Source organism: Pollachius pollachius (assembly GCF_949987615.1).
Source record: "Pollachius pollachius genome assembly, chromosome: 17".
In the NCBI taxonomy this organism is placed as follows: Eukaryota; Metazoa; Chordata; class Actinopteri; order Gadiformes; family Gadidae; genus Pollachius; species Pollachius pollachius.
This window is the reverse complement of record NC_136950.1, coordinates 13,929,775-13,941,894: the sequence shown is the minus strand read 5'-3', so window position 1 is coordinate 13,941,894 and position 12,120 is coordinate 13,929,775. Positions and strand designations below refer to the sequence as shown.

At 45.2% G+C, this 12,120-nt stretch overlaps 1 protein-coding gene across 1 annotated transcript in view; it reads right to left on the bottom strand.

Annotated features, from left to right (window-relative positions):
• ctnnd2a (catenin (cadherin-associated protein), delta 2a) overlaps positions 1-12,120 on the bottom strand; it is a gene marked incomplete at both ends in the record, with an annotated part of 202,027 nt that overhangs the window by 1,404 nt on the left and 188,503 nt on the right. Inside the window, 3 exons of the mRNA XM_079754879.1 lie at positions 131-201; positions 647-784; positions 4,339-4,465. Of these exons, the coding sequence (XP_079611005.1) occupies positions 131-201; positions 647-784; positions 4,339-4,465 (336 nt within the window). The remainder of the gene's footprint in view (positions 1-130; positions 202-646; positions 785-4,338; positions 4,466-12,120) is intronic.

The window sequence follows — 12,120 nt, the reverse complement described above, 5'->3', positions numbered from 1 at the left end:
GATAATGTTCTCGAACATTTTCTATCACAATTATTGGACTGGTTATTGGTTGTGTGTGTATGTGTGTGTATGTGTTTGTGTGTGTGCACTGTATACTGTATGCGATTCTGATTCTACAATTGGAACTCACCTGATTTTGTTTGATTTCATCGCTGGCAGTCAAGTAAGAGTTGCGGAATAATGTAGAGGCGCCACAAGACACTGGAGGAAAGAGGGAGAATCACCTTGAGGTACTACAATTAAATGCGGTCAATATGAATAATGAATATACTCTGCCATTCCAGCAAAAGGGTTCACTATTCATGTTTGACTGAAGCCGATGCAAAAAGCCAAAATGCAGCTTAGTTACAAAAAATATAATTAGTGTCAAAATGCTAGCGCCTTCCCATTACGAGCCTGACAATTAGCTTGTCGCTAATAAGTTGAATGCCGCAGTGGCTTAATTGCACACTAGTGCGATGTGTGGCAAAATGGCAGACATGAGAAATATAAACTAATTTATAGTGAAAAAGAGATAATAAACAGAGAGTGAAGAAAATCAATGTGCAGAACATGGAAATTTTGGCAAAGTTAAACACACACACACACACACACACACACACACACACACACACACACACACACACACACAGGTATCTCCTCGCACACCCACCTGCCATGGCGTCTTTGCGGGATGTGTGTTCTCCTTTGTTGCTATGGAAACCAGCGTTGGTTGCCGTGGAGTCGTAATCCATCTTGCGTTCCTTCAAACTCATCATCTCTCGCGGGGAGGCTGGGGCGCTCGCTAAGCAACGACACACACACACACACACACACACACACAATAATGAGCATGACAGCCTTTTTGTGTGTATGTGATTGCAAGTGGGCGTGTGTGCATGTGTCTGTGTGTGTGTTTCTTCCAAGATGCAGTCATTAGTCATTATTTAGGCTTGTCAGCAATCAGGGTCACCTCCAACAGCATGTTATAAGACCTCAGGTAGCAATAATCAACCTGCCCACAGATACACACACACACACACACAAACAAACAGACCCACACATACACACATATCCTGTTGATACACACATCCCCATGACAAACACATCACACAGACACACTTCCCCGGGGGGGCAGGTTTTGAGTGAGTTGACCGTTCTCACAGAATGCTGAAACATTTGTTGGTTGTTAAGGTGATCATGTGTCTACTTAATCGTGTTAGGCTACAGCATCAACCCAAGCTATTTGAACAGGGGTAGAAAACTCTCCCTGCAAAAAGGCTGGATGGCACAACTGAAGCAGTGCATAAAATGTCAAACATGTTCTTATTTCTATATCAATTTTCACTCTCCACCACACACTACCCACACATGCACACTCACTCTTGTGAATATGCAAACACATGCTCGTCCCTCACACACAGACACACAGACACACACCCACACCCACACACACACAGTTGCTTCACAGTTGCTATGCGTCATTATGTAATGTAATCTCCCTTCTCCCCACACTTTAAATGCTTAGTCATTCACCATAATCTGGACACATCCAGTCGCCGGGATCCTTCCTACTTGAGCATTAGCCCCATTTGCTTAGCTAAACATTTACCTCAAACACTCAGGAATGAGGTCACATAAAGCAGCTGCTCTTAAGCTGAATAACGTTGTCCATGTGGGCTGTTCGTTACCCTGTCCAATGTCACATTCTAAATGATTTTTAAAAGTTGTGAATTAATCACAATGGAGTAGAACCATGTTATTTCCGTTTGACAGGACTGCACCGATAGTTTGGGGATCTGAAGGGATGCTTAGGACTTTATTATTAAGCTTTTGGCCTGGATAAAAAAAGAGGGAAAAAAGTAAATGATTTGGTTTGCGGTCCTGGACGTCCCTCACACAGACACCCTGAGAGAACAAGGCAACTGGCATCAGTTGGGCAGAGATAAGGTCACCGGAGAGACCGAGAGACAGAGACAGAGAGAGAGAGCGAGAGAGAGCGATACAGGGAGCAAGAGCTAGGGAGCGAGTGAGAGAGAGAGAGAGAAAGAGTAAGAGAGAGAGAGAGAGAGAGAGAAAGAGTAAGAGAGAGAGAGAGAGAGAGAGGAGAGAGAGAGAGAGAGAGAGAGAGAGAGAGAGAGAGAGAGAGAGAGAGAGAGAGAGAGAGAGAGAGAGAGCCTGTGGTCATCGAATAACCCAGGAGCCCAGGAGACTAGCTCTGAGTGCTATCAGAACAAAGCCTTGCAGATCCCTGGGCACTATGGAAAGGTCTCCCTATTTCCCTCTCTCTCTCCTTTTACCTCCCTCCGTTTCTCTCTTTCCCCCTCTCTGTCTCTTTCTCTCTCTCTCTCTCTCTCTCTCTCTCTCTCTCTCTCCAGCTTTCTCTTTCCCTCTCTTCTCCTCTGTTTCTGTCCCTCAGACTAAGACTATTATTCCTCTGCCAGCGTGTCTCCACTTCCATCATATCTCTCTCTCTCTCTCTCTGTCCTTCTCCTTTGATCCATCTCTGAGGGGCTGAATCGCAATGTGACATGCAGAGGGAGAGATACGAACGTACGGCATGCGCAAGCACGGGCATGCATGCATGTACCTCCATTTCCTCTCTGTCTTACTCTCTCTCCCTTGTCAACATTTCCTGAATGCCCTCCGCTCCTGTCTCATGTGCTGCATTATACTTTCTCTCCCTCTCTCCCTCTTTCTCTCTCTCTTTCATGCACACTCTCTCTCTTGGTCTTCCTCACTTTCCTGCTCTCCCTTTATCTCTTCATGATTCTGCTCCTTCTCTCTTTTTCTGAGTCATAATTTATCTCTGTTTTTTCTCCTCCCCCTCTTTCCTTCAGCGGGGTCCTTGAAGACTCTGCTAAGCCAGAGGAGAGGGAAAAGTACTTTTCTGCCTCATCAGCCCACTAAAGCCGCTGTGGAGAAAGCACTGCTCAAGGCTCTCCGCGCGCTAATGCTAGCAGAGAATGGTAATGCATCCATTGCGAAAGCTGCAAGGCCACGGAGCTAACGCTAAAAGCTAACTTTAATCACACTTTTGCGATAAGGCCATTGGAAGTTAGAGTTATGCCAATGCCAATGCGCAATAGACTATGCTAACTCGGAGGAAGGTGGCATAAGGTATTTGAGGACTGCGGTAGCGCCGCGACCCTGAACAGTGTTTTGACTCAACTTGTTGTTTGGATCTTTACTTTGATTGGAAAGAAATGTTGATTGCGCTTCAGCAATGGGTTTTCGGTTCGTGGTTTGAAGGCTTTTCTTGAGTCAAAACTGTTAAGCACTGATGATCGCTTCGATCAATGCGACCAAGGTAAAGCACACTGTGTCTTCAGTGTGGAGTACACTTAGGGAGTCTGCAGTCTGCAGTGTGTGTGGTATCTCAACGGTGCAATGCATTGCCTAGCTCGATGAAATCTGCAAAATCACTAACCGAACTTCAAGAAACATCTGGAGACTTAACTCTTTTGTGCAACACACTTGATGGGCTGTACCATCTCAGCGATATTACTAGAATGCACTAGCCTAAGAAACAGAATAATCAACAAGCTTGTGTTTTATTTGCTTTGTTCATTTTATCTGTTCATACTGATTTCCCGCCAAACTGGCCTGGGTCGGGCCATCACAACCGTTTATTAAGTATTGGGTGGGTTTGATGCGATGACCCGGTTCAGAGGTGCGCCATAGAGGATTTTTTTTCGTAAATACCAAGATGGCTGCCACTGATGTGGAACAGTCTGTTGATTCCGTTCTTGCACCAATGATAAATGAACTGGATAGTAATTTCTTTAGAAGAACAACAACTGAACTTAAAAGCTTTTTCTGACAAGAAAGAAGGTTTGTGGTATTTGTTGCGTCACTTAGCTCTGTCACACGTTTTATTGCCATGATTGCTTGAATGTCTATCCAATTGCGTCCAGAGTCCTTTTGGTCTGTGCCGTTTTCAAGGAGAAATTGAAAAATGAACCTAGAGGTTCCAGACTTCTTTGCATTTTCTCACTGGTCTGGCGAAGTCAGGCTTATTATTCACTATACCGCTAGATAAAAAAAAATACCTACTACTGCTTCCTATGGCCATTTGGCACTCTCTCTACTATTCTATTTTTTGTTACTTGCTCATACAGCACTTTTGAAGCGACTCAGGTTTTGATTGTATGATTTGATGCTCTCAGCTTAAGTTATAAATTGTGACAATAAGTTAGAGTGCCAACACACAAACTTACTCTCTATGCCATTTTATCCAATGACAAGTTCACGCAACTGGAACAAAACAATCACGTATGCCCAGACAGAAAGACACAGACACACACAGACACAGACACACACACACAACACATGCACAAAGAGGAGGCTGGCACTCACCGGAGCGGTTGTTGGGGGAGTTCCTGACGGGAGAGACGGAGGGGGTCCTTGAAGACGAGTAGGGTCTCTGTCGATCTCTCTCTATCGTGGAGGCAGAGCCCACGAAGTGATACTGGGAGAAGCCGTCCTGAAAGCAGGGGAGAATTACACACACACTTGTATAAATGAAAGTAAAATACAATCATCTCCAAGACTATACTGTCTTTAGTTTACCTACAATTTTTTTTGTTTTGCAACAAATGATTTGTTTGTGATCAGATTTTTTTTTTAAGTGCTGTAATTAAAGTTTGTTGAAATAAAACTAAACTTTTTTTTAAACTTATAATGTGATCTAATATCTTGATATGGATGGCGCCTTTTCCTGAATCATGAATCAAATGAAAAGCATATCTGGTTATGGGTTTCAGTAAATTAAGGAACTTAACACCTACAAATGAAATAGTGATATCATTCAAACTATCTATCTTATCTCATCTCTAATATGAAAGTACGTTGCCACACCATACACCAAAGGTCAAATGTATATTGTCAGTTCTTTCTTCTTAATTCCATTTGCAAACAACATTCCCTCGGTTTACTGTCCCTTCTGCTAAAAAAATGTTTACGACCCAAATTATGTCACTGTTGTTGTGTGGGTCCGTTAATCACTGTTGTGGTTACGTATCAAAGTAAAGGCTTAAATGACGATGACGGATCGCTGACATCAGACAGATTTAAAACAATGCAGAAACTGTTTGTTGACAAAAGCAACGGTGGGTCTGTCAACATACGGATGAATAAACGTAGGAGAGTGCTCAATGGGTTGTTTACAGACGCGCTGCATTCACACCCGCTCCCACACAACTCAGAACACACAGACATCAATGGGCGGATTAGCAATTACTCCACCGTCCTTGGAAAGAGGAATAAAGGGCCGTGTGCCACAATACAACTAATTTCACGTGCATACTGTAATTACATGCAAAGCCACCGGCTTTGTATCTGTATTAGTTTAGCGGTGATTGGAACAAAGCTTCCTTTTTTAGCGTGTGTGTGGATTACGAGAGTCAACAACACCCAGTGAGCCGGAACAAAATTCAATTTAGCATTAAAATAATTGGCTACCTCCGGACGCCGAAGCAAAGCGTCAGTCAGGCAACAGATAATAGAGACGTACTCAAACATCCAAGCTTTACAGCACTGTGATGGTGGCGGTGTGCATGACTGAGGTGGTGGTAGTGGTAAAGGTGGTGGGTGTTGTTATTGATGGAGGAGGAGGGTGGTTGTACAGGTTGGGGGTGGAGGTTGTTGAAGTCGAGGTAGCAGATGGTTTTCTGTGGTGCTGACAGTGTTGGTGGTTAGAGGTGTTGGTGCCGGTGGTTGAGATTGTGGTTAGTGGTGTTGGTGCAGGTGGTGGAGATGGTGGTAGAGGTGTTGGTGAAGGGGATGATGATGATGATGATGGTGGCAGTGTTAAAGAGGGTGGTGGTGTCGGTGGAATAGACTGGAATGAGAAAGAAGGGGAACTGGGAGAAGGATAGCAGTAGAAGGATACAAAGAAAACAATCTTCAGACGAGGGAAGGAAATTAGGAGATAGGGAGAAAAGTAGGAAGATTCAGAAACGGAAAGGAGGAGGTGAAAATACAGAGTCAGAGGGAGAGAGAGGGAGGAGGAGAGAGAGAGAGGGGGGGTTGCCAGGCAACCCACGTGCCAGTTGATCTCATTAGTGTCAGGCAGTTGGTTGAAGGTCGGAGACCAGAGGTAAAAACTGATTTCAACCCCCCCAAGTAATCGTGTGTTTGTCATTTGCGTGTGTGTGTGTGTGTGTGTGTGTGTGTGTCTACATATGTGCCAGCGTCTTGTTTGTAAAGGACCATGCCAAACAGGCTGTGAAAGGTGACAAACGATGGCTTGTGCACAAGCCCCTGCCCTGCTCCCTCCACCTCCCCCCAACCATGCCATGCCAACTCATGCACCTGGGAACATCGCTATCATTCTATTTTCCTCCTACACACACTCTCTCCCCCCCCCCCCCCACCCTATTTCTCTGACACCCATAGTCCCCCCCCACCACCACCACCACCTCTGCCTGCTGGTTTAGTTATTATTACTGAGTGCATATCTGCTGACCCTCCCGTCTACAAAGGACTGGACTTTACCTTCACACTCAGTCTCGGTCAATCACTGATATACTTCTTTCAATGATATGAAACCGAAAAAAAAAATAAATAATGGAAATCATCATTTCAAAAGGTGCTCACTGAAAGCCGCGCTGTACTTTAACACCTCAGTCGATATATATGAGAATGAAGGGCTGTAATGTATTGAATATTCTGCACTAGTGCATTGGGGTTTTTTTTTGTTGCATAAAAGAAATGAATGCTGACGGACGGCATTGTTAGATGTGAAAGGGGAGGAGGAGAGGATAGGCAGGCAGAGAGCTTCTTCATTTCAGTGACTCCCCTCAAAACACACTCCGTTTCTAATCAAAACAATTCTGCCATAATCAATACAAAAATTGAATCAAGAGGAAAATAGAAGGGGGGCTACATATGGACACACACACACGCACTCACTGTAACAAACACTTGCACGCAGGCAGACACACACATGTACACACGGTACACACGCACACACACACACACACACACTTGCATGCAGGCACACAAGCAGACACACACGTACACACAAACACATACACCCATGCGCACACACACAGATATGTCACGAACATACCACGTGTCATACAATCAAACAGTGGGGAGGCCCTTCCTGCTGAATCAGGACAAACAGACTAGGACAAACAGATTGATGAGGCATGATTTGTCACACGTCATCAATCTACAAACAGAGATACCTGCAGGCATTCCATTCATTTGTTGTTTCAAATTTACATGCGATTAATGTGTTGCGTTTTGAATGGGCCATCTTTAACCCTTTCCTCTCTTAAGACGCCTGCTACCAGACACTTGCACCAACGTACATGTACGCTGGCCCACAAACAGGCACACGTGCCGCACATGTACATGTGCAGGTCCCATAAGTTGTCACCTGTTTGATAAATACTGTATCTCTCTGACCCTGACCTTTGTGTTTGATAAATAAGACCTTCTGTCTTTGTGTGTTGTTTATGTACCGTACTTTTACTTGATGTATGCATTTTCGTGTGTATTTGTGTGTGTGTGTGTGTGTGTGTGTGTGTGTCTGTTGGAATCATTTGTGCATGGTCAAGAGACCGGGGGGCGGGGGGGCGGCTAAAAACGACAAAGGAAAGAAATATGCTGTTTTGCCGTAAACATACAGTGTGTGTGAGTGTGTGGACTGTATGGAAGAATAGGTCATTTGTCAAAGATATTATACCTATATGATTATCTTCTTTGTGTATGTGTTTATGTGTGTGTGTTTGTATGTATTTCTGTGTGTGTGTGTGTATGTGTGTTTGTGTTTGGTGTGTGCGTACGTGCGTGTACATGTGTGTTTCTGTTCAAGGGACACAAACAGACACGCGCTAATCTGACTCATTCACAACCGCAACAACAAATTTTCCTTCGTTTCCATTGTTCCCAACTTCTTTTTTCGTCCCTTCTCATACTTAACACGCTGTGCCCAGTCCTGAATCCCATTCCACTCTCTATGCTAATCCATGTTTGGATTGCAGACTAACAGGATTTCCTAATATGTCACGCAGCGATGCTAGCAGTTCAGCCACTTTATTTGGGGACTTAACTCTGGACTGGTGTGATAAAAGTAAATGTGTGAATCCTCTAACTTGACGTTTGGTAACTCTGTCTCCTACCCCACTGTGAATGATATGAAGTACCAAAAAACTGCCTTTTTTCCATCCATCCATCAGTCGCAGAGATAGGAATGTCCTACGACAAGAGGTAGGTATTTTTTCTACTACTGTAGACTTAAAGGGCAAGTCAACACCAAAATAACTTTCTTCAGGTGAAAACTGGGTCGCTCACAAAGTGCTGGTGAACATTTCTGTGATATTGTTGACTAAAGTGTTTCCTCAAATAACACTTTCTGAATCTTCTGGGCAGGTTCTCCTGCTAAAACCAGGCTTTACTTTTAACCTGTAATACCTCTAAAAGCGTTTGAAATGCTGCAATACCTTTTAGGTCCAAAATAGTTTTCCTGTCTTGTGATCACCATACCAAGTCAATTTTGAGGCAGACAAAAATCCAGCTGAAAACGATTGAGCTGTTTGCAGATTCCTTTCACTCTTCTAAAATCGTTTTAAAAATGTAAACTATTTCAATCAAAAGTTTTGGCTGGCAGTCATTAAAAGTTGCAGCGCAACATTTGTTCGATAAATCAATCACCGTATAAATAACACCGCTCACACCGCTGTGACTGGAACGTTACAGTGATTAAAGACGTGCGATTGGAGTAACCACCCCCTGGCCCTCCATGTTGTCACAAGTTCTGTTCGAACTGCGTGACGGCAAAACAGAAATAGTGAGAGTAACACGTTGGGGAGGGGAGACGAGGCGAGGACACAGCGTGAACGCCGCGGGTCGACTCGCCCTTCCGTGGCACCGACGCGCCCGGCCGTTGTCATGGCGACAGGGAAAATGAGGGCCCCGGAATCTCAAACGGCACCTAGAGCCAGCGTTCGTCACTAAAATAGTCTAGCGATTAGTGGGTAGTGGTATCGTGACTGATGCCCATGCAAAGAGGCTTGGTTACCTTCATTGAGACGAGCCGGTGTTAATGCTAAAAAACTGATGAACGGGACGAGTGGTAGGCCAGAGGGACGTCTACCTGATGCAGAGTGCAGCGTCCTTTGTTTGTTGTTTCTCAATTTGCCAAGATTGAGAATGTCAGACAGCTGCCTGAATAAATGAATAACCTCTTATTAGACCTAGCTTAACGAGGCATTGTCGAATGCACGCACGCACACACGCATGCAAGCGCACACACACACACGCGCACACAAATTCAGGCATGTGCACAAACACACACAGGCAGGCACGTGCACAAAAACACACACACATACACAAAAATACACACCATGATAGTTTTAGTCTACTGTCGTATAACAGGAGCTTTAAAAAAAAGGCCTTGTCACTCAATTCTCTCTTAGCTGCCATCTTTCTCTCACCTTCTCTCTCCTTCCCTTCCTGACTGTCAACCCCAATCTTTCTCCCCTTATCTATCCCTTCCTTTACCTCACTCTCTCCCTTTCTCTCCTTCCCCTCCCTACCTCCCTCCCTCCCAACCTCCCCCCTCTACACTCCCTCCCTCCCTCCCCTCCTTCCCTCAGTCCCTTCCCTCCCTCTCCCTCCCTCCCCTCCTTCCCTCCTGCTATAACCCATCCTTGCCCTCTCTCTCTCTCCTTCCCCTTCCTCCCTTCCTCCACTGCCTCCCCATTTTCACTCACAAACTCCCATTGGAGCTCAGGCTATGTCCTGGATGGAGGTCTGTGTTCCAGGACTTGGCTTGTTATTTTTAACACCACCGGAGCCTTGCATCTTCCGTGAAGTGTAACAAGGATGTGTGTGTGTGTGTGGGGGGGGGGGTGTCTGTGTGTGTGTGCAGGGATGGGGGGGTGAGTGGGGGCCGGGGGTTGCCGGGAGATTTTTGGTCGGTCCCGTCATGCGTGTCATCGGCCACTCAGGTGTGACATGGGCGCGAGAAAGGCGTCCCCTTCGGGGGTCACGTGGTGCAGCCCAGGACACATGGGGGCAGAGACACAAGCACGCACACACACACAGGCACTTACAAGCACACTCACACACACACACACACACACACACACACACACACACACACACAGGCACGCACAAGCACACTCACTCACACACACACACACACACACACACCGAACACACACACACACACACACAAACGCAGGGCCATTGCAAAATCCGAAAAACTGCAACACAACGGCACACAGTCAGAAACTCTGGGAAATTGCAACATTGTTGTTGTTCTTTGTTTGCGATCGCCACATTTCAGCACTTATTCTCCTCTGAGAAATAAACAACTTAACAAGAAATGTTCACCTGAATAGACTGCATAGTTTAGTACTTTGTTTTTCAAATAAAACCCTGTTAGGGGGGAGCATTACCATTAGGCATCTGTTCTGCTCTGTATGGTTAGAAGTAACCTTGATAATAAAGAAATGCTGGAGTCACTCAGTCTCATCTTTGCTGACAAGTGAAAGGAACACATTCAGGGCCGACTTTTCAAAGTGAACTTTCGATATTTTCTCAAGGTAGGAGAATGACGTACAAGACAAAAAAAATTAGAAAAGTGTTTGGGTGTGCGTGTGTCTGTGCTTGCGTGCATGCGGGTGTCATTGTGTTGCATTATATATAATTTTTTCTAAGTGCGTATATCAAGAGTGAAACCGCAAAATTCTGACTTTTTTTGGGGGGGGGGGAAATATCTTAGTGTGTATATCAAGAGTGAAACCGCAAAATTTGAACTTTAATCGGATATAACGAATACAGTATCTGTGTTGTTTGCGTGGCTACGGGGCTATGTTACAGGGTATCGGCAGCTAACATCTCCTTAGCGTCTGCGTTGTTTGTTTTGTGTTGACGGGCGATTGTATGAGTAAGCGGGGAGAGTCGAGGAGTGTGTGTGCATGCGGAACAAAAACAACTCGCTGTAGACACTCAGACAGATTATCGATCCCTCTTGTCAAGTGAATGTCACCATTTGGCCGCAGTGCTACCGGGACGGACTCTGTAACGTTAATTTGTTCACAGGTGAGCAGAGCCGAGTGCACCCTAGGGTGCTAAGGCAAACAGATATTCATTGATGTGTCACACACAAACACACCCACACCCGCGGACATGCACACACACACACACACGTGCGCGCAAACACACACACACACACATACACACACACACATGGACAAACACACACAGACACACACACCTAATGATACAAAAACACGAGTATGCAATAACACAAAGCGTTCACACACACACACACACAAACACACACACACACACACACACACACACACACACACACACACACACACACACACACAAACAAGCAAACAAACAGGAGCACACACATGTGGATACACACACGTACAAATAGACACAAACACACACAGACAGAAGGAAATTACGAGTATGCATGCTCACACACACACACACACAAGGATGTACAAAACACAAACTCAGGGGCAACACTTTCCTGATCAATCAAACATTGAGGGTAATACATACAGGCTTATGAACAAACAAAAGCAGTGCAACAAGCACTTCTTCAGACAGCCAAAACAAATACTGAAATTACCATTATTGTCTGCCTCTCTGCACAGTGATAAGTGACAGTTTATCAGCAGCCTCCTTTTTAGCTGCTGCTCTAACTCCATAAAAACTCTCTCCGGCAGATTTAACACGCTCAATTCCCATACTGAACTTTCTATATCTACATTGAAGATGATGTAGTATATTGCTGCTCCAGTGGAACAGCATCACCTTGTTCATGAGAGAAAATACATATCCAAAGGTACTTTGTGGACAGTTGGTGGACTGCTTGAAAGGGAAGACCTGGCTGCCATCAACATTAGGACGTAGAAGCAGTTATGGTTCCATGTTGACGCAAGGCAAGGGGGTTTACGGACCCATTACGTCCTTGCGGACCCTCCTTGCGTCCACCGCAAGAGCCGGACGTGCGCATTCCAAAAATTTTAACCTTGCATCGAGGCGATGTAGCAGCAAGGCCTGCTACCGTAAACCCAATGTAAACCCGACGCAGAACCAAAACAGGTTCACATCTCTGTCGAAGTGACTGCGTGGTGATGCGTTGCGTCAACATCCAAT